The 22,583-nt window shown below is 48.4% G+C and overlaps 1 protein-coding gene across 6 annotated transcripts in view; it reads right to left on the bottom strand.

The window, feature by feature from the left end:
- tcf12 (transcription factor 12) overlaps positions 1–22,583 on the bottom strand; it is a 74,850-nt gene that overhangs the window by 9,696 nt on the left and 42,571 nt on the right. For 2 of the 6 annotated variants that reach the window (XM_035520737.2, XM_035520739.2), the window contains exons 7-13: positions 21,311–21,443; positions 20,973–21,025; positions 7,907–8,006; positions 7,392–7,531; positions 6,956–7,100; positions 6,295–6,365; positions 3,326–3,428 (exon numbers count right to left, since the gene is read on the bottom strand). In XM_035520737.2, the coding sequence (XP_035376630.2) occupies positions 3,326–3,428; positions 6,295–6,365; positions 6,956–7,100; positions 7,392–7,531; positions 7,907–8,006; positions 20,973–21,025; positions 21,311–21,443 (745 nt within the window). Of the gene's footprint in view, positions 1–3,286; positions 3,429–6,294; positions 6,366–6,955; positions 7,101–7,391; positions 7,532–7,906; positions 8,007–13,210; positions 13,432–20,972; positions 21,026–21,310; positions 21,444–22,583 lie in introns of those variants that run through there. The other 4 variants (XM_035520734.2, XM_035520738.2, XM_027007389.3 and 1 more) reach the window with 3 other exon arrangements.

Consider the following 22,583-nt stretch of genomic DNA (forward strand, 5'->3'; position numbering starts at 1 on the left):
CTGGGCTGCATCCTGCAACATGAGCTGGGCGGGTGGTACCGGGCGGGTAGTGGTGGGAGGGAAGGATCCAGCCCCTGCGCCAGCGTACGGGGCCGTGTGCTACTTCCGATCATTAATGAAGTCATGGCTAAAAAAGCCCGGAGAACAATGCGGGGCGCTGATAAGGGCTTCGGCCTGGAGCTCAGTGGCTAGACCCCCTCCCACCCCCCTGACGCACACACCCCCTACTCCAATCCAGCAACACTGGTTGATGGAAGATGGAAAATTCTAGATCCAACAGGATGATACTATAGCCCTCAGTCTTTCAGCCTTCAGGTCAAGTTATTCAGGTCACACATAGCCACACACAGCCAAACACAGCCACACACACACACATTGAACCATACTCCTAAACACATAGTACAACATCTTTTTAAACAGTAGGGTCTGGGCGTCCCTGTAAAACAGCACCAGGTCTCTCCACTCATGAAACCACAGAGGAATCGCCCGATGTATGAGTAAACAAACTATTGTAGCCCCCTTAATGGAATCAGTCACGCTGTAACGACGGCACCAGTGCGCTTTACTTTCTACGCAGGCATGCTGCGCGTATGGGTGCGTGCATGCTGCCGTTCAACGCTGTTGGAACCTTCTATAATGAGGATGTAAATTATTGAGGTCTGCTCTTAGTCTAAGTGCACTGATTCTGACTGGCTATAAATCAGCACTGCTCCGAAGGAATTCACATCTGCTAATCACAAATCAAAAAAAGAAATGGTCCCTCCTCCCTGCTTCCAACTCTGTATTCGGCTCTCCAACTGGCAAGCAAACAGCTACAGGAAGCCGCACATCACACAGGGCCTGTTACGTCCAGGTCAAGTATCCCTAATGGAGCCTGACCTAAATGAAATCATGGGGTTATTTACGTTAGCGCTGGGAGGCTGTAGCGCGTCCCGGTCCACCCTGCCTTCTGTCTGCGGACCTGCAGATCTTGCTCTCTCGCGCAAGGCTTCAGAGCTCCTATAAGGGGAGCGGAGAGGAGACTCCTGCTGTCTTTGTCCAGTGCGCCACCAGAATCTCCTCCGCCTTGCTCCCTGGCCGGGACTGTTTATGTAAGAACGCCCGACCGCTAAGTTCTCCCCAAAAGCTACAGGCAGGGCCCATCTGCGGGAATTTTCTTTCTTAAAACTCAAAAGCCCCGAGAAGCCGACTTTCATTAACAGGCTATTAAAAATGACTGTGGGGGCAGAGGAAGAGGGGTCTGTTCTCTGTGTGAGCATGTGCTGTGTGTGTATGCGTGCGTGCGTGAGAGGCGCACGCTGCTGTCCTCGTAGAGTGAGCTGTACTGGGTAACAGCAGCAGCAGAGGGTCAATGCTACAACCGTCCAACACTGAGCAACATATGGTGTGTTTGTGGTTAATCATAACATCATGGCACATTATACATAGTCATCTAAGAATAGCGCCTCCACTGACGCAAAAAAAAAAAACCCCAAACAAACCAAACAACTTCAAACGAAAAAGGCTTTGGACAACAAAAGGAACTTTGACTGCACATTGAATGGCTGAATGTGAAATGTGGTGGTGATTTCAGGCCATCTGAGGGAAGAACAACTGTGTTAGAGGAGCGCGTGATAAACGAGGAGAAGCTGCAGCAGCCTTTACTGGCATCATGCTGCGTGGAGCTGGGAGCACAGAGCAAGTCTACTCATTGCAGCAGGAAATGGGGTCAGGTTGGGTGTGTCAGGCACATTTTCCTGCTCAGAAGGGGGTGAAATGCTTAGGTTGGGGCAGGGGTTAACAGTGTTCCCTCTCCATGGCTACCATCAGCTGAGTCATCGCCATCTCCCTCCATCCTCAGCCCTGCCCCATCTCTTTCTCTACTGTAGTCATTCACTAAGGCTAACGGGGGGGTGCGGCCCAGGCTCCAGGGGGGAACAGCTGTGTGAGGAGCCGGACAGCAGCTGAGGCTGAGGAGAGGGACAGACATAGAGACACAGAGACAGCTGTCGCCACTACTACAACACATAGACACACACACACACAGACACACAGCGCCAAAAAACAACAATCTGGACTACTGCTAGTCCCAGAGTGTCATGCTCTGAGTCTTTCTCTATGTTGGACTGTTTTATGTGTCATCAGCAGTGACTAGCTGTTCCTGTTATTGTGACAGCCACTGATAACGTCTGCCATTGATAGAACCCTTGATAAAACCACTGATAAAGTCATTAAAAAGCCATTGATAAAATCTTCACAGCAGAAGGTTATTCCCTCTTTGTCTTGCTAAGCAGAACACACATACACACACTCTTTAAAAAAACATACACTCACACACGCACGCTTACTCGCACGCAGAAGGCAAAGTCACACAGTGGGTGTCAGCCTCTTACAGCTCAGAGGCCTGATCATTCATCAGTGAGAGCAGGAGGACAGTACATCACCAAAGCAAGACTGCATCAGTGGAGCCTTGCTTGAAGCCCTCACACACACACACACACACACACACACACACACACACACACAGTTTGTTTCTTCCATTCATTGTCTGGTCCAAGCCACTGATTTCGTGGCAGAAGGTGCAGTACCTCTAAAAATGCGACTTGGAAAGTGGGTCACCTGCATCTGTACCTCACTGCCTGCTCACCAAGCTATGCACACACATACATACACACGCGCGCACGCACACACCCAGCTCGTCCCCTCTACTTTACGTCCCTGCTCCTATAGCGTGATTCATAGAATCACGTCATTAGAAAACATCAGACACCCGACGATGTCGCTCAGTCAGTCTATGTTGAGTCTAATAAGTTCAGTAGTTCCCATTCTAAACATCACTACAGAGTAATATAAGAATGTGGTGAGATGAGCTGGAGTACTGAATAATACTTCTGATTCCTCAGTTTAGCCTCAGGTTAAACAAGATAAATTACATGTGTGTGTGTACAAGACAAGGCATCTATGAGATAAACCGATTGTGTATATGTTGTGTGTTGCAGGATGTAAGATGAGTGTGTGTGTGTGTGTGTGTGTGTGTGTGATGAGATGAGAGTACTAACTGAAGATGATGTGTGGATGAAGTGTGTGGATGAAGTGTGTGGATGAAGTGTGCTGGACTGCTCAAGCAGACTAACAGAGAAACCATGCACACTGAACAACATCAGGACATGAGTGTGTGTAGGCAATGGGGTGTGTGGATGTTTGTGTGTGAGTGAGAGAGAGCGTGTGTGTGTGTGAATGTGTGTGAATGTGTGTGAGAGAGAGTGTGTGTGTGTGAGTGAGGGAGAGAGGCAGACTGCTGCTCTACCTGCCCTTCCTGAGGGGCCGCTGGCCGTCACCACTGTACCTGCTGTGGCTGCACCCGCCTGGGCTGTGAGAGGAGAGGGGGACCCCACTGGGGTGGAGGGGTTAGAGGGGAAACTACTGCTGGTGTGGTCAGGAGAGTAAATCTGTCAGAGAGAGACAGAGAGAGAGAGAGAGAGAGAGAGAGAAAAAGACACACACAGAGAAAGACAGCGAGAGAGAGAGAGAGAGAGAGAGAGAGAGAGAGAGAGGGAAGAACCATCAGTAAAATCAGCCTTGCATCTTTAAACACAACCTGGCGTTCTCTGCCTCTTGGTTTATAGTCTCCGTTAGCGCCCCGTGGCCAAAATTGGCTCATCAATTCTGCTGATTTTACTGGCTGAGAGGCTATAAAAAGGCTCACAGCATACATATGGGTCTTTAACAATCTGCACGATCCTCTGTAATAGCTGTAGGGAAAAAAAAAAAAAAAACTTCCTGCACACAGTGCTCTGTGGAACACCTGGATGCCAGGCCCATTTCCCAGAATGCCAGGCCTGCTACCCTTATGCTGTACCCAACTTTCTATATACAAAGAGCATATGCACCACAACACACAAAATTCCTTGAAGAAAGAAAAGATCAGAGCACTACCAGAGCTAAAAAACTTTTTTTTTGTTGCCATTTTTTAAAAGCAGTCTAAAAAAGTTTCTGTAATGCTCACATTACATTATTACTGGAGTATGTCACATTAACATACTTCAGAATATGTCAGTCGTAACAGGTAGAATAGACTGAGAGACATTTTGAATGGGGAGAGAGAGAAAGAGTGAGTGAGTGAGTGAGTGAGTGAATATGTGTGTGTGTGTGTGTGTGTGTGTGTGTGTGTGTGTGTGTGTGTGTGTGTGTGTGTGTGAGTGTGAGAAAGAGAGAGAGAGAGAGAGAGAGAGAGAGAGAGAGAGAAAGCGAGGACACCATCATTAATCTCTCTTTGGGAGCTCATTAGAGTGAATGAGGCTGACTGTGTGGCTCCCGTTCTGAGCCCCTGTCTCATCTCCCGTTATGGATGAGAGGTAATAAAGCAGCTCTCTGGCCTCTCCGCATCGCCAGCCAGCCACAGCACATTAAAGCCATGGGCTGCTGTGTGCGCGTGCGTGACGGAGACAGAGCGGGGTTTCAGCGTCCATACCTGACCCGCCTCCGTCTCCCCATGCAGCAAATGAGCACTCCAGCTCACACGCTGTCCGGGGAAGGGAGGATGCCCCAGTGAGCACAGACATCACATCTTAAAAATATCCCGAAAGGCCTTCGTTGAAGTACATGTTTGGGTCTTTTGCTTTCTTTTCAGCCAGTCAGAATGGGCACACTGTGGACACAGCAAGCATTGACTCTAAAGTCTATGGGAAGTGTTAGGACACTTCATGCAGGGGATCACAAAGTCAATCTGACTTCCAAAAACACATCAGAATGTTGTTACCATCCTTAACCTTCTTATTACATTCTGCGTGCCTCACGTTTTGCGCTCCAAACAACTCTGCAAATCCTGCCGAAGGCAAATGCATCTTTCGGAAAAGCGAGAGACGGAAGGAGAGAAGGAGAGACAGAGGGAGAGAGAGAGGGAGCGTGTTATCTGACCTGCCACTTTCTCACTAAAGACTTTACCCACACAGTCGATCATCCTCAGCTAAAATCTGTAAATTCATATTCAGCCAAGATTCAACTCCTATGCAGGATCCTAAAAAAAAGCAGAACCCTTTCAGAAAAAAAAACCCCATTTGCCGCAGGACGTGGTCACTGTTTTACAGGCATTGTTTAAGGACACGTCAGGGGCTAGCTCTGCTCCGAAACAAACCGGGAAAAACCAACAAAGGATCTCTGGCCGTGACTCCTGACCCAGAGGGGCCGGGGGGACGGCCCATTCCGATCGCCCCGGCCGACCTCCGCCGCATTCACGCTCCAACACCGCTCATTTTGCCGACAACAAACCCGGCCCCGCCCCCTCATCAGTCACGCGGCTCCCTGCCAGCAGGGGGTTTAACGTCCCGGGCCAAAGGAGCGCCAACAAAAGAGGCACAATGGGCGGCGCGGTGAGCTGAAGCAGCGGCGGTAGGAGCGTCCGCTCCTACCCCTTTAGTTCCGCCCGATCCCACCCCTCAGGCCCGCGCTGCGCCCGGGCCCCACTGTGTCTGTTTCACCGCAGCTTTGTCATGCTAATGGAATTGAGTCTACAAATACAAAAAGACTTAATTTGTGATCATCGTTCAGCGCCACGGTTTTCGAGCCGTGCATAAGTCAGGTCTGCCAAACGACCCCCCCCCCCCCACACACACACCCACCCCGCCCTTTTGTTTTAAAGCACTATCTCCCCTTAAACCCCCCCACCCCCTATCGCCCTCCCACCCCCGTCTATCAGAAAAGACTGATTAGAAGATTAGCAAGGGCCGTTGGAACGGCAGAGAGGAGAAGGACCATGCCGGTCATGAACAGGTCCAGATGTGCTACAGATTGAAGAAACTGGTTATACTGCAGCAGTCCAGCAACTTGGTTCACGTGCAGCAGTTTCGGATTAATACGACTTCATTGTTGTTATAGAGGCACCAAGAGATTCAAGATTAGAGGCACAAACGTGCTGGGTTCATAGTGGCGTGTAATCATTCATCATTCATAGCGAGGTTTAATCCACAGTACAATTTACAAACCTTTCCATATTTACTGTGAGATTAAGAGCACAATTATCCAGGTTTAAGTAGGAAAACCATCCACAAACAAATTCCCTGATTACCCTTAGTCTCCAACACGTCAGTGCAGGCCCTACAAGCACCAGACTTCTCTTTCCAAAGTCTTAACTCTGCCATTGTAGCAATCAGTTCAGTTGTCTCTGACTGCTTCCAGGCCACACTTTACCATGGCCATTATCCTATTGAATTGGACAACCTGCACAATGTGTTCAACTTAAATTGCTTAACTCGCATGTCTCTGTATCTCAAGACAGACACACACGTGGTTTTACAAAGATGGAAACATGTGTCTTACCGAAGCAAGCGCTTTCCCCAGTGCGTCCCCAGTCTGGGAACTTCCAGTTGCATTCCCTCTGTTGGAAGCAGCTACACACACACACACACACACACACACACACACACACACACACACATAAGAATAGCACACCCGCAGGCACCGTGCCTTCTGAACTGCGGCATGATCTAACACCGCACATCGATTGTGACGAAGAACAGGGTGGTCACTGCAGCCAACTTGCCATATGGACCTGAGGCTCGGGAGGGAGCAGAACTAAAATAAGCATGGCCAAAATAACCACCCAGAAAAAAAAATATTGACTTCTCTCCTGGATTGTGGAAGTGCATGCTTCAGCTGATCTACATTTTGTTATTATTATTTTGTGTGTGTGTGTGTTTGCCCAAGCAGGGCGTGGTGTGTCATACCCATGAGGCCCTCTGTGGTGTGTGTGTGTGTGTGTGTGTGTGTGTGTGTGTGTGTGTGTTTGGGCTGGGCGGGGTGTGGTGTGCATGTTTGCCCAAGCAGGGCGTGGGGTGTCATACCCATAATGCCCTTCGTGGTGTGTGTGTGTGTGTGTGTGTGTGTGTGTGTGTGTGTGTGTGTGTGTGTGTGACTGGGCTGAGCGGGGTGTGGTGTGTGTGTGTTTGTGTTTGACCGAACAGCGCGTGGATTGTCATACCCATGATGCCCTCCGTGGTGTTGACAGGTGGGGTGTGGGAGGCCGTAACGAACGGGGAGGTGGTCGCAGCACTGCGGTGGAAGCTGGACATGGGCGGCAGGCTGGGGTTGATGTCCGAGGGGGACACCGAGTGTGGGGGGTAGTTCTGTAACACACACACACAAACACACACACACGTCAGAGACACAGACACACAGAAACGCGTAGTGAGGAACTAGAGGTGAAGTGTGTGGACAAGTGAGAGCGTCTGGTCGCAGGTTTGCCTTTAAAGTGTCCCCTGCTAGCCCGTCCCCTCCCTCTTCTCACCACAGGTATCTCCATTAAAACTAATGTCCCCAAAGTGGAATGTCCAAGCGCTCTGGATGGACTCGGCACAAGCCTTCCAAAGCATAGTGAGGGAAGGCCGCAGTAACGTGGGCCTGTGCTGGGCTCTCACCAGGCGGTCATGGGAGTGCAGGCTGCTGTAGTTTCCAGACTGTGGCAGGTGAGATGAAGACCCTCCCAGCATTCCACCATAACCGGGCTGGCTGATCCCGTTGGATGAGTTCCACGGGTCAGAGGAATTGTGGGTCCCATCTTCATTGAGGAAGAAACAAAGGGACTCTGAACAAGATCCAAGCCTTCTGAATTTTATTAAAATCTTACCCAGCTGCCTTAGCCAGAGATACCAACACTACACCATACCTTCATGTTGTAAAGATAAAGAATTCATAAAAATAAAATGAAGCATGTGGTTTGCTAGAAGAGACAAATGTGCTACTGAGGTTAACAGTCATTGTAAGCAAGAAGCCACCAATTAACATGATGTCACTGCAGTAATGTGGTGTGGTTATTCACTCCCAAGCACTGCCGAGAACATTACCTGGGTTTACTCCAGTCAGTGGTGACACAGATCAGGGTCTTTATGTGCGGCGAGACTCAAACTGTGGTGTGAGAGGTGCAGAGGCTCACCGAAAAATGTGCTTGCAAACATACTGCTCGGGGCTTTGGACGAAGGGTAGGAGGGAGAATCTCTGTTGAAATCGTCTGAGTTTGGGGATGGTGCGTACACCTACAAACAGAAGACCTACTGTTATAACAGAGCATAAGGGATTAGGGAAGGAAAACAGGTTTTGTGTTTGAAACTCTTTGCTCTGCATGTGTGTAAAGAAGAAAGGAATTTTCAAAGAAATCCAAAAGTTCATTCATCCTTTTATGAGCAAGCCTTAATCTCCACTAATATTCAGACATTCAAAGTAAATAACAAAAAAAGGCAACCAAAAAAAAAAAAAAAAAATCAAAAACAAACAATGTCACATATGGTAAATACACAATTATATCACATAACAGATGGTCAATTTGGAAGTTGCGTTTAAAAAGGAGGGGATGATCTTTGAGGTTTGTGTGTGCAGATGTGTGGGTGTATGCATGCCAGAACTTCACTGAGAGAGAACGGTAATGTTCGCCATGCACAATAACAACTGTCTGTGTGTTTGTGTGTTGTCCACTCCACTGGGAACATTTGTGTTCATGCGTTTAACTTTACGTACGTGTGAGTGAACGTGCGCGTGTATGCTTCTATGATCAGGAGTTTTTGGGCTTGCGCTGCGCACTGTGTGTGTGCGCGTGTGTATTCTGGGCACTCTGGGGTCAGGCTGGGTTGCGCCAGCAGTGCAGCGGTTGTAGCTGCAGCAGTGCCCGTCCCAGAAGAGGAGGATCAAAGACATACGAGCTCAGGGCCCAATAATGTGGCCGTGTGACTACATTGGCTCCAGATGGGGCCAGACCAGACCAGCTTTCTAACCACGCCATGGGGGGGGGGGGGGGGGGGACGACTGAGACAGGAAAGAAGAGTGGAAACGGGGGGGGAGGCCAAACGCAGCGGCCGAAGGGGAACGTTGCTCGTTACTCATTATTACGGGTGGATACGAGGCGAGTCTAACTCTGCTTCTGTTCACCTGTCTCATGTGGGGGACCAAGTACAGCGACCTAGTCAGCATTAACCCTGACCACATGGGTACTGCTGACACTGCTCGCTAAGCCTGGGCTCAGTGCGCTTCAGAGAGAGAGAGAGAGAGAGAGAGAGAGAGAGAGAGAGAGAGAGAGAGAGAGAGAGAGAGGAGAGAGAGAGAGAGAGAAAGAAGAGAAAGCCTGCATTTCAGCTCAGGATAATGGAAGACGCAACCGATTTGCATCAGCGCATCGCACAAAATTAATGTTCTTAAAATAACAGTGCCTTTTAAAAGGGTAGTTTGAGAAAACAAAACAGCAGCACAACCATCCAATGTGGTGTGCTAATTTTGCTACAAGGCTAATGGAAGTTAACCAGCATGTAGCGACACAGAGACTGCAAACTGTAAGACCTGACAGTTGCCATTACAAAATGTGGTCAAAAATAAAAGTACAGATATGGATAAAAAAATAGCAATAGCATCCATCTTAAATCTGGGAACAATTTATTTTATTACCATTTGTGCTTTAATTTTTATTACTTAATGTTCTGTTAATAAAGTCATATTTTAAAACCTGTATAGCCTAAGACTACATTTAGGCTAAATAATAATGCCATTTTTTTTTTATATATCTTAATAAGGTGTTTAAGGCATGTGTATGATGATGTTAACATGCATTTCAAATATTGATAAGGCTTCCTCCCTTGTTAGCCATGTTATCTTTGTAGCTCTAGTGCATAAATGAATGAATAAATGAATTATACACCAGACATGTCTCGTCTGACTGACTACATTCAGGTTAAGCAAAAGTGTAATTTAAGAAAAAAAAAAAAATTCCTGCTCTCACACACACACACACACACACACACACACACACACACACACACACACACACACACACACACACACACACACACACACTCCTTTTATACTTCCACTCCATGATTCATCAGCATCTAAAGCCATAAACAGCTTATCCATCAGGAATTTGCCTGCGTATGTTGCTGAGGTGGCAGTCCTGTGTGATGGGATTGGCTGAGAGCACTGGCAGGATCACGTGACTGGCTGGGTGGTGTGCGCGCACATGTGGCCCGGCCAGCGGAAGTTCCCTGGTGGCATCAGGTTAGGGCGGCGCGGGAGACGAGCGTCGGGGCTTTGACTTGCCCTCAGGACTCAATGGGCAGCATATGGCTGAGGATAATGGTAATTATCCTCTTTACTCTGAGCTAACCAGCCGACCCGTTAATAAACCACCCAAAACACCGGGCGCCCCACGCCGCCACCGCTGAGGCATGGAGAGTGGGGATTTTAAACAGGCCGAGAGGGAGACAGAGACAGACAGAAAGAAGTAAAGAGAAAAAAGAGAAAGAGACAGAGGGTGTGTGTGTGTGTGTGTGTGTGTGTGTGTGTTCTCTTTGACCAGGACATTAATTAAAGGCCTGTCAATCATCCCAAACACTGTGATTTAGACACTCGGGACATTTGTGTTGCCCCCTCCCAACCCCCCTTTTTCCCAAGGTTCTCTTTTTTTCTCCTCGTTAAGTCACTTTGATCGCACTTTATCATGTTACCCCAAACAACCAGGCCTAAGAATACAAAATTAGTCTGGCATCAATTCAAAACACCACTGTGAAAACACACTAACAATAGCAAGGACATGTGCTGACAAGTGCCGAACTATCTGTGCTTCTATTTTTCTTGGTACAGCATGAAAGTAAGTAAGTGTGTGTGTGTGTGTGTGTGTGTGTGTGTGTGTGTGTGTGTGGTGTAAACGGGGCAGGGGAAACTTCACCTTCCTTGCTCCTCTCTCTCTAGCACCAACCTTTGATCTCCACCCAACACCCATCACAACAACACACGGAAAAAACATTAAATTGTCAACATGCAGATAAATCAAATGGCGGCGGTTCAAAAGGAGGAGGTGGAAAAGAAGGAGAGATAGAGAGATAGATAGAGAGAGAGAGATCGTGATCGCCCTCTTAAAAATAAATGATTATGAAAGTTAAAACGCAGGCTAACACGGTGGGAGAGCCGCACATGGAGAGGCTCAGAGCCGCAGGGCCGTTGAGTGACAGCGGAAGGTCCCGCCTCCACCCACTGCCTGTCTGGAACCTAAACGAGGGTGCGAGGGCTTTCCTTTCGATCTCCCACTGCGCCGTGATCCCCTACTGCCCTGCCACACGCCAGGTTCCCTCCCAACGACCAGCTTCTGACAGCCTCCAGATCAAAGAGCTTTATGCTCAACAGGTACAGGTGTAAATATCTTTTATCGACTTTATGATTTAATAACGTAATGACTAATTTGTTTTTAAGGTGGATTTCTCCAAAGTCACAGATCTGACAGGTGAAATGTCTATTTTTAGAACAAAGTCGTTTTTTAATGCCACAACATGGCATCAAGAGAAATTAAAAGAGAGAAACTTCAGACACCGTAAGCAAGCACGACTACCATTCTGCCCAGATGAATCATGTGCGCTCAGTCCCTGAGAGCGGCCATGCTCGAAGCATTCCGCGTGTTGTACAGGGGCCGTGTCAAAGCAGTGCGTGGGCCCGATGCAGGGTTCTTAGCCAGAAAAGTATTATTAACAACAATGAACACCTCCTATTTTTTTTTTTTTGCTTTTACCCATAGATGATACATTTTATCTTAGGTTTGAGATGAAATACATTTACATATTCAAAGAGAAACTAAAAAGAGCATTTTTTGGGGAACTTGCTGACTGGTTCACATTATAAAGTTCAACTCTGACACCAGCTTGGCCACATGCTCCTGATTTTCTCTTTTTTATTCCAACTTGCAATATGAACCTGGAAATACTTAATATAAGGAGATCAAAGTGTGCCTTGTGGTACAAGAACAAAAAGACTAGTGGTAATGGCCAAAAGAGCTCTGGACTCTGTCAGGAGACCCCAGGTACAGCCCCCAGTGCTCAGCGGAAGCTCGGTTCGGAATTTATTAACAAATTTTAACATTGCAAACATGCAACAGTTTTTGCCTTTCTGGTTAAAAGCCACCCAACAGAACTGCAAAGTACATAAATGAATAAGAGCCTTTCAGAGAGGGACAGGGAGAAGAGAGAGAGAGAGAGAGAGACTAAGTGTGCTGGGAACTTTTGTGAAGTTGCGAGATTAATTCACTATTTGATTTGTTTGGTGAAGAGTAAGGATGCATGAAGAAACATATACTCATTCTCTCTCTTTCTGTCTCATAAAACACACACACACACACACACACACACACACACACACACACACACACAAAAATCTCTCTCACTCTTCGGTCTACTCTGGTAGTAGTACTCAGGGAGAGTTGCACCTTGCTTCGTCTCAACCACCATCACATAGTGTACCACTACCAAGCACCCACACCCACACCCACACCCACAAAATAAAGATTTCAGAAGAAAGAAGGAATCAAAGCATCTGCACAAGCGGAGGAGACCCATCCAGCTCCCTGTAGAGTGAAGAATGCCTGCCTGATTAAAACCAGATGGGACTAACAGCACCACTGCTGCCCGAGCTCAGTCGGCAAACAGGAAAGCGTAACCTCAACAGACAGCCTCTTCCCCCTAATCACTCCCAGACCCCCACTTGTTATTACTGCAGCTGAGCAGCACTGGGGAGAAGGGCAGACATTCAGAATAAACGCAAAACTCCACACTACATTCACACGCTGCTACACAGAGAGCTCAGCAGAGGAGAAAAGTTAATGGAGGGAGGGAGGGAGGGAGGGAGGGAGGGGGAGAGAGAGAGAGAGAGAGAGAGAGAGAGAGCGTGACAGAAAGAGCAAGAGGGAGGGAGAGAGAGAGCATGACAGAGAGAGCAAAAGGGAGTTCAATCCTACTGCACTGGATGTTTTAGCAGGCATTAACAGAACTATTTTCCCAAACAGCCAAGCTTATAGAAATCGCCTTTAAAAATGGAACAGATATTCTAAAAATGAAAAATAACTTATTAATATTTGAATAACATATTAAATAAAGAAAGAAATCTTTTTACATGACACTTTGTCTCAGAAAATATCCTTGCCTCTCCACAGTGCCAGCAAGTGTTGGCTCTTTCTGATGTAATGGAAACATGTCGGAAGACCAACACGGCTACGAGAACGACACGCATGCACACGCGCGCGCACGCGCACACACACACACACACACACACCGTAACTCTTTACTGTTCTTAAGTTTCGAGCACACGGAATACACGTATATTACGACCACACCTTAAAACTCCCATAGCCATCCCTGAACATTAAAAATATGTTCGCACACGCACAAACAAATGCCCGCAAATGTTCCCTCTCTCCCGGCAGAGAAAAGGCACTCACCGATTTTCCATTGTAGTAATACATAAGAGAGTTGCTACCCATTCCGGGCACAGGGTAGGCGCAGTACATGATGATGGCTTCAGCGAGAGCGCCTGACACACAGCAAGTGCACGGAGCAGCACAGCGACACAACAGCCCCGAGCTCCCTACGCATACATCCAGCCAGCTGGAGAGGGACTAATTCCTTCAGTTCTGGCCCCTACACATGGATCTACTCACGGAGATCTTACGCAAAGCAGGACTGAACCATTTCAGCCAGCAGTTAGGGGGGTGATGAGGTGGTGGGGGTGGTTTGGGGCGGGAGGGGGAGGGGCCTCTGTTCCCTAAGCCTCATAAGTGCTGAGGCAAATGAAGGGGGGGCAGGGCGGGATTGGGTAATGGGGGAGAATGGTATAAAACCAGGAAAAAACAATAAAGTCGGGGTGCTGTGGGGTGGGGTGGGGTGGGGTTAGAAAAGAAATTAGTGGATTTAGTTGTACTTACAAAAAGAAACTTGATTTTTCTGAACAAGAGGGAAATGACTAGAATTGGAATGAATAGTGATTTTATTTACTAGTAGACCATATTTTCAAGGTAATTAAAACTTGAATGAAAAATACATTAAGCCATGAATACAGTTTGTATCCTGAGCCATAAATCTTTTCTTTCTTTCTATTTCTTCTTTCTATGACGAACCGATGCAATGGATTGGTGTTCCTGAATAATCAGAGCTGGGAAGGACAAATACCTTCAACAAGACCAGAGGCCTTTTCACCTTTCAGGGGGTGGTGTTGGGGTTAGGAAGTTTTTACTACCTGGTGTGTCTGTATATATATATATATGTGTGTGTGTGTGTGTGTGTGTGTGTGTGTGTGTGCGCACACACTGTGTGGACGGGAACATGGTTTCACACTGGCTCTACTCAGAACCAAGCACCGTGGTCGGCAGTGTTATTTTAGCAGCTCCCCACTGCGTGGTTACGGAAAACACAGACAAGTTGTTGAACGCATACAACAGCTGCAAAGGACTCGCGCCTGACGTCAAACACACATCGACACTCCATTTCCTCACACACACACACACACACACACACACACACACACACACACACACACACACACGCGCACTCTTCTTTACCCAGTCCCCAACCCTGGTCCCCCTTAAGGGCCTCTTGGCCAGAGTTGTGGGTGGTGGGGGGTGACAACCCAAACAACAGTCACACTCACACACAGCCAGAGTGTGTGTGTGTGTGTGTGTGTGTGTGTGTGTGTGAGTGAGAGAGAGAGAGAGGGAGGGAGGGAGACAGGAAAAAAAAAAGGAAATAGGGAAAAGACTGAAGACAATGTGAGAAGGAGGAAGAGCTTGAAAAAAAACAAAACTGAAATGGACGGTAAAGAGAGTTGAGCAAAGACAGGAAAAAGAGAGAGAGAGAAAGTGGGTGAGGAACAGAAAGAGAGACAGAGGAACAGTGAGTGCCAGAGAGAGAGAGAGAGAGAGAGAGTGAGAGCAAGTGATTGTGTGTGAGACGGAGAGTGTAAGAGAGTGTCTCACGCTGTGATGTGAAGGCAGTCACTTTAAAGACCCGCTACAGCCAACCTCCTCTTTCATGTGTCACTGCAGCCCTGCTGGTCCGAACATCCCCCACTCACCCCCCTCCTGCTCAGAACATTACTGTTATGGAAAGATGAAAGTCACCCCCCCCCCCTCCCGAAAACGATACTTTATTATGCTTTTCCTCTAATTCTATTATTATTTATCCTCCTTTCTTCTCTGAGCGAGACTCTTTTAAACCGCTCCAAGGCCGTGAAATCGACAGGCTGGTACCATTTTAAAATCTGGAGTCGTTTCAAGTTGATGCTTTGAGGGAGAGTGCCATGATAGAAGTGCGTTTGAAGGCGCCCAGAAACCAAGTCCAGATAAAGAATGCACCACTGAGAAGAAAAGAAGATGGAGGAGGGACAAAAATCAAAAGAGACGATAAAAAAGAAAAGAAAAGAAAAAAAAAAAACAGAACAAAAAGTATAACAAAAACAAAGAGACCAGCACACCATAAGCAAAGCAAATCGTGGACACATGTCTAGAGTGTTCACACTCCACGGCTGCGTTGTTCCCAGCAGGCTAAAGAGGAGGCGAGCGTATGAGGAACACGGAGGTTGTGTTTCAATAGCCACTAGGGCTGGCCTTGTCTATGGGGAGACATTGCCATGGACTGATGGGGAAGCGGAACAGCAGTCTCACAAAAGTATAGTTTTACCTTCTTTTGCACTTTTTTCAGTGACTAATGTATTATTAAGCTGAGTAATCACTATTAATTAATTGAGCCAGTGCAACAGAAATCTATATATCAGGTCAATTTCAAATTAAATCTGGTGTGAAAATATTTGTCTGTCTAACTGCAAAACTGCATGGGTTTTCATTGGAAAGACAAACCTCCTTAAAACACATTCATCAGGTCAAGTTATAATGAATATAGTTTTATACGCTATAGCGGAGACACTGGAATTATTATGAACAGCCTCAGGTAGATGGTGTGGGTGATTAGGGATTCAGCTGTGGGTTCACCTGGCTGTGGGTGACCGTCATAAGTCATCAAACTCTGGTGTCTCTGACTGTCTCTCTCCGTCTCTGTTGGGGATAGACACTATCACGTAAATCCAACCACAAAGGTCAATTGAGTTAGAGAGGCAGGTGTCTGACGAGCACATGGCCTGCAGCGAAACACTGCTAACACACTCCATATAGCCCTCGCATGGAACTCTTCAAGCTCCAACTGAATGTGAAGTACAGCAAAAACGTTAAACTGCAGCTTCCTTTCTATCCTGCTGAGTGAATGGGTGGCACAGTGTGCGTGTGTGTAGGCTTAAGGAGTTGGGCTAACACAGTTACTCCAGACTGTCTCACAGTTCACTTGAATAAACACACACTTCCAATAACAACACTGCAGCCAAAGGGAATCCCCTCCCAGACATGAAAACCAGACACTGCCTTAATGCACACACACAAGCTCACTCACTCAAGTCTGTCACACACGCGCGGGCACACGCAGGTCCATTAATAAACTGGATCTCTTGTCCTCATTATTTGCCATCTTTAATAGTCTTCAACAGACCATACTGGGGATGACTCTTTTCGTGACCTTCCTCTCAGGTTGAGAGATCCTCCCTTGAGGTTGGCCATGACGAATCACCCGCTGCCACCCACAACAGGGAGATGAGCCTAAGTGGATATATCACGTAGCCAAAGAAGAACCTTATATTAGGCTAATGTCATTAAACAATTACAGTCACGTTAATGTGTGTTCCAGCCAGGACAGTGCGGCTTAGAACTGCCGTGGTCACGCAGCGATCAGTCCCTGTCTCAATCGCTCAGTCCGTGTACCAGGGTGTAAGCCACAACCCCCAACCCAATCAAAGCCTGGTTAGCCGATGTCCCGTATCCCACCCCTCAATCCGCCAAGCCCGTCTGCGGTCTGACCCGTAGCCCTGCAGCTCTGCATCAGACTCACGCACAGACAGCAGTCGGGCCAAGTAACCTCGCAGCAGCCTGGCCTCAGTTTTACGTCATCAACGTTACGGCTTACGCTAATCGGAGTCGACTGCTTTAGGTAGGCCGGAATCAGGGACACACAACACGTCGTACACACACTAACACAAACACAAACCACACATACACGCGCACACAACCTCCTGCATAAATAATTTACAACGGAGTGGAATGTGAGTAATGAATCTAATCTCATCCTCTCTCTGTTCTTTCAGCCGGCCGCTTCTTCCCCTGCGAGAGCGAGGCAGTGGGAGATGAAAGCACCCTAGGCCTGGGTTGTTTGTCAGCTCCATTATCTGGGCTTCGCTTGTCAGTGGCGAATTTCAGCGGCCCCAAACACAGATAAACAGCGAAGCTCTCAGAGTCGGGTGCGTCTCTGCTCAGGATCAGAGCCGGTCAAACCAGGGCCATCTATCTAATCTCTTATCTGATGAGCTCATCTCCCAGCAGACACTGTGTGTATATGTGTACGTCCGTGTGTGCACGTGGCACTTGGGCACAAGCGTATGTGAAAACTGACCAAGACCGCTGCCCCCTGGTGGAGGGATTATGACCTGTTGACCAGCGAAACAGATCCCTCACCCAGATGTGCCATCAAGGATGATAAGTCACTGGCTCTGGAAAATTAGACATGATTTGTAACATCTTTAGACAAATCTCCCAAAAGAGAATGAGCAATCCAGAAGGCAACGTACTCTCAGCAGCATCGAGCCCGTAGCGATATGGAAAGCAATGTGTCACTTTTTAATACATCCAGCTAAATGAAACCTTGCTAAGCTCAGCCTGGCAAATTGGCTGCTTTAAACAGAAAACTTCAGCTATAAAAAAAGGCGCAGCGATGATGAAATACAAAAGAAAAGAAGAACAGAGATTCTTTCGAGAACAAAGAGCGATGGCCACATGAAAGCAGCACATCAAACCTTGGGAGTCGTTCTCTCTGAGCTTTGGTGGGACGTTTTATCCCTAGTCATGTCCATCTCCACGGCGTCTGCACTGCCGGGTCTTGACCCTGCATTAGAGTCCTGCCTTCAAAGAGACTGCGTCTAAACAGCGGAGGAAAAAAATATACACCACATGCAGTCACTGTAGGCTGCACATGCCAACGTGGCCTGTAGAGGGCGGCCTAGTCAAAAATCCCTCTTAGATTTTTTGAAAGGAGTTGCAGTCTGTTTAGGAAGTGCACATTCTCACTCTCTTTTCACTCACACACACACACACACACACAGCTGCTATCCTCTGACTGTTATTGGCGACTGTGTTGGGCAGCAGTGCTGGGGGTCTGCAGTCTATCCTGCAGTTCTCCTCCTCCTCCTCCTGCTCCTCCTCCTCCAGATCCCGTTTTCCTGCTAAGCAAAACTCCTACTACCCAGCTAAGGGCCTGAGAGATATATCAAATGCAAATGACAATCTTTTTTGTCATTCACAGCCAGGGTTCTTGCTTACAAAAGACCCTGAAGGGAATCGAGCACTCCGACCGCCCTGTCTCCCCCCCCCCAAGCTCCCAGTCATACTTGCATGCCCCACTAAGAAGCTGCCTCCCGCCCACCGCCCGGGGAACAGCCGACCTCTCGCTTTCCTTCTCCACACATCCTCGCCTCGCTCTCTCTCACCGTGACACACAGCGGACTGTCAGACGGACAGACACATCAGTCGGGTCCTTCAGCACAGGTGCCTGAACAGCTGCCCGACAGCACGGCAGCCGCTGCTGACTGACTGACTAAGTAAGGCACACACTCTGTGCCTCTCACCCGCACTGCTTCCCTCCGAGCGCGGGGTCATGCCGGTGCCCGCACTTGGTTCTAACAGTATTTTACTCAGTCTCTTCACATCTGCCATAAATCGAATGTTTAACAGTCAAGAGTTTATATTGATTAATTGATTATATTGATTCATATTGATGTCAATCAATATATTAATTCAAATGTTTATTAATTGAAATGTGTCATTTATTTATTTATTTATTTATTTATGTGGCAGTCCATATTTGTTTTGAGGAAGGTGCATGTAAGCATTTGAACATTCACAACCTTCTACTGACGCTTCTTCCCGACAGGCTTCATGTCTTAAAATACGGACACGGCTCTCCAGTGCAGGTCGTGCGTTATTCTCTCAATATTTCCGTTTGCGGAGGGACTCCTTGTGTCCTGTGCTGATCCTCACAAAGAACAAAAAAACCCCAAAAACTGTGGACGCGTGCTAAAATGTAAGTGGTTAAAGTATTTTTAGGTGAGCCGTGAGGAGGTGTCTAAGGTGAGAGGTGGGGGAGGGGGATAAATAAGCTCCTGCTCCCTGCGGAGGGAATAATGATGGGATGCATTGTGTTCATTTTGTTTATCAAGCAGCTATTCAGGCCTCTAGTGAGGCTGTGCTGCTTACACAAGCAAAAGCTTTCGCAAGCATCCGCAGCTGCATGCCTGCTGTACAGGTACACACACACACACACACACACACACACACACACACACACACACACACACACACACACACACACACACACACACACACACACACACACACACACACACACACAGCTGCCCTGACAAAGTAGCATGGCTCTGCAGGTGTGTCTCTGCAGTGCCTTCCTAAATCCAGATTCCTTGTCTGTCCAGAGGTTGCTTCAACACTGCTGGCAATACCACTATCCACACCTCAGCACCTCACACACACACTCCTTAGAGCATCATCTCTCTCTCTCTCACACACACACACACACACACACACACACACACACACACACACACACACACACCTTACCACCTGACACACACACTCCTCAGAACATTGTCACACAGACCCCAACCTGAAGCCTGGACTTCAACTGAACCCCCAGCCACCTCATAGCCTGGCCACGTTCACACGCATGAACACACACACACACACACACACACACACACACACACACGCACACACAGCTCCTGGTGTCGTGAAAGTGCTATGTGTTGAGCTCCTGTGCCTTATCGCTGTCCGAGGGGAGTGACACACTGCTGCTGTGTTTTATCCTCTGCCCTGTCACTGTGCTGCCCCCATCCTCAACTGGGCTGCTTTGAGTTATGAGTCAGCCAAGTGCACCTGCGCCCATGTGTTAAGCACTGACAAATAAAGGCCTAACGTCCATTTACACAACAAAGAGATGGACCCCGCAAGGCACCCAGTCCGCCGCTGCCCAAGCAGTGCCCAAGTCTTCCCTCAATCCACTCCCCACTTTACACAACTCATATTCGTGACCCGCGACTCCTCTTTTATGTCCCACTGATGACTTCGTATTCGATTTTGCCCCCCCCCCACCCACCCCCACCCGCCACCTCCGCGGCGTGACAGTGGCATGCGCGTTTATCCAGAAAAGCAAATCCCTCCACCGCACGCAGCACCCACAATCCCGAGTCAGCGCCCCGCTTTTGTTCTAACGGGGAGGAATCTCTCCGCAAGTGCCAAGGGATCTCCAACAAAACCCAGCTGCTTCCGAGGAGACTTTCGGCAGGAGCAGCGGCGAGACGACTCCGAGGCTGCCGCTTAATGCGCACGAGCTTTCTCACAATCAGGGCCCGCCTGCATGATTGATGAATATTAATGAGGCGAGCAGGCGGGTTTGGGGGTGGGGGGCTGGAGAGGTGCACGCGGAGGCAAGCTGAGCTTCGCTCTGCCTCTGCATCCTAATAGCAGTGGCTCCGGTGGGATTATCGCCCGTGGAAACTTCTCCCGATGCAACGCTATTAATCTCTGTCTGTCCTCCTGTTCGGGGCTACATAATGACTAATTAAACATCAAAAGAGCAGTAGAAGGGCTGGGCTGTGACAGCTCGCTAGCCTCATGCCCCGATCCCTCAGGGACGCGCAGAAGAGGAGGCCACGCTGTGACACGGCAGCTCTGCTAATCAATCAGCCTTCCGGGCACGGGCCTTACCTCTACAACCCCCCCACGCACTTCGCTCCCGCTGCAACCCTCACCAAGATAACTGGGCTGGTTATCCAAGCAGTGGCAGCCCCATCGTGCATGCACGCGCACACAAATACTCAACCACACCCCAACATGCACTCACGCACAAACACAGACACACAACATTCACTGCTAACGCCGCAGAATAGGATGACTTTGAAGGGATGAAAACAAAGTGAATCCAAGGACTGAGATGTCAACAGCTTTCATTAGGCACGTGCACATGTGTGTATGAGTGTGTGCAAGTGTGTGTGTGTGCGTGTGTGAGAGAGAGAGAGAGAGAGAGTTAAAATGAAGCTCCACTCACGGACGATGGCAGGCCAGGAGGGACCTTGCGTACTTTTTTTGTTTGGAGAGGATCTGAGGGGACATAAAACAACAACATTATAGTCACTGAGGGGAGAAAGAAAAGGAAAAAAACCTTAAAAATGTACTCTGACAGATGTTTTGTTTCAGTGTAATCGGCACTATATATGCCAAGCTGGTGCATTCATAATTCATAATTATAATTCATAATTCCAGTGCATTCATAATTCTACAGTAGATGTACAGCATAACAGAAGCAAATAAATAATGAATAAGATAAACAAATAATGGCTATGTAGGGCGCGGGCTTAGTGCAGTACGAGGCCAGCGGGTACGGACCCAGAGAGGAGGAGTCCTGCAGAGCACGTCTTCGTGGATTGGTGCCCGTGAAGGAGTAGAAGGGAGCAGGAGACTTCCCAGTGGCGGTAGCTGGCCCGGGGCTCGCCAGGCCCATGTCCGAGCGCAGGGCAGCCTGCACAGGCACAGAGAGAGGAGCAGAGGAAGAACTTCACCCTCGCTGCATTCCAACTGGAGAAGGAAGGGGGAGGGGGTGGGGGGGGCACATCTTGGCAACATGGCAAAATTTGATTGCACGATGAGCAAATATATAGAATGCTTGAAACCTTTTCAAATTGTAGTGTTTCCTCAAAACATAGCAAAACAACAACAACAACAACAACTTTGATGCGACCTTTGATCATTAAAAGTTTAATGTAAAATTTCCCAGTTCCAAACTAAATATTCCAATTTCCAAACAAAGGTTCCCCCCAGGTCTTCCCGTTCCCCTCCGTACACACGACAGCACGGTAATTGATGGGACAGTGTCAGCAGGCTCAGTTAAGTCCAAGGAGAAATCGATCCAATCAGTCTGACCTAGCGATTGCCCTGACCCCCCCCCCCCCCCAACACACACACACACACACACACACACGCACGCACACGCACACCCCACGGTCTGAACTGTTATTGATCAGGGGCTGATCAGGGCCCCAGAGCACATCCTCACAGCCAGGGACACTAACTACTTAAAGCAGCACTGAGCCCAGGGGATAGGGGTGGGGCAGGGGTGGAGAAGAAGTGAGGGAGTTGCATGGGAGAGAAGAGCCAGTGGATCGACCAGCTAAAGCCTCATTAAACCATCTGTCTGAGCTCAGGAACTGAGGCTTCCTCTGAAAAACCCTCAGGCTCGGCCCGACAAAACTCCTGTCATGGAGGCCACCAATCGGACAGGGCCGCTAGTCCACGGCCCGAGAGCCAATCACGTGAGGGGTGAGGAGCGTCACGGATACAGACAGGCTCGTGGGCAGCCCCTGCCGTCCACCTGAGTGGCCTGCCCCCAGCAATCTAGGCCAGTTAGAGTCATGGCCCAATTAGCCTAATGCTTCATGGGGTTTAAGAGTAGAGTTGTTGTGGTTCAGAGGTGAATGAGACGGGGCAGAGGCTGTCATGTGACCACAGTGCACGGAAACAAGGGCAACTGCAGCACACAAATCACAATGGAACCAAAAGAAAAATCAATCAAACTGAGCTCCTGAGGATAGTAAAAAACACAAAACAAACAAACAAACAAACAAAAAAAAACCACCAATGAAAACATCTGCACATACAAAGG

Source organism: Electrophorus electricus, chromosome 23 (assembly GCF_041902795.1).
Source record: "Electrophorus electricus isolate QZ-2024a chromosome 23, ASM4190279v1, whole genome shotgun sequence".
NCBI lineage: Eukaryota > Metazoa > Chordata > Actinopteri > Gymnotiformes > Gymnotidae > Electrophorus > Electrophorus electricus.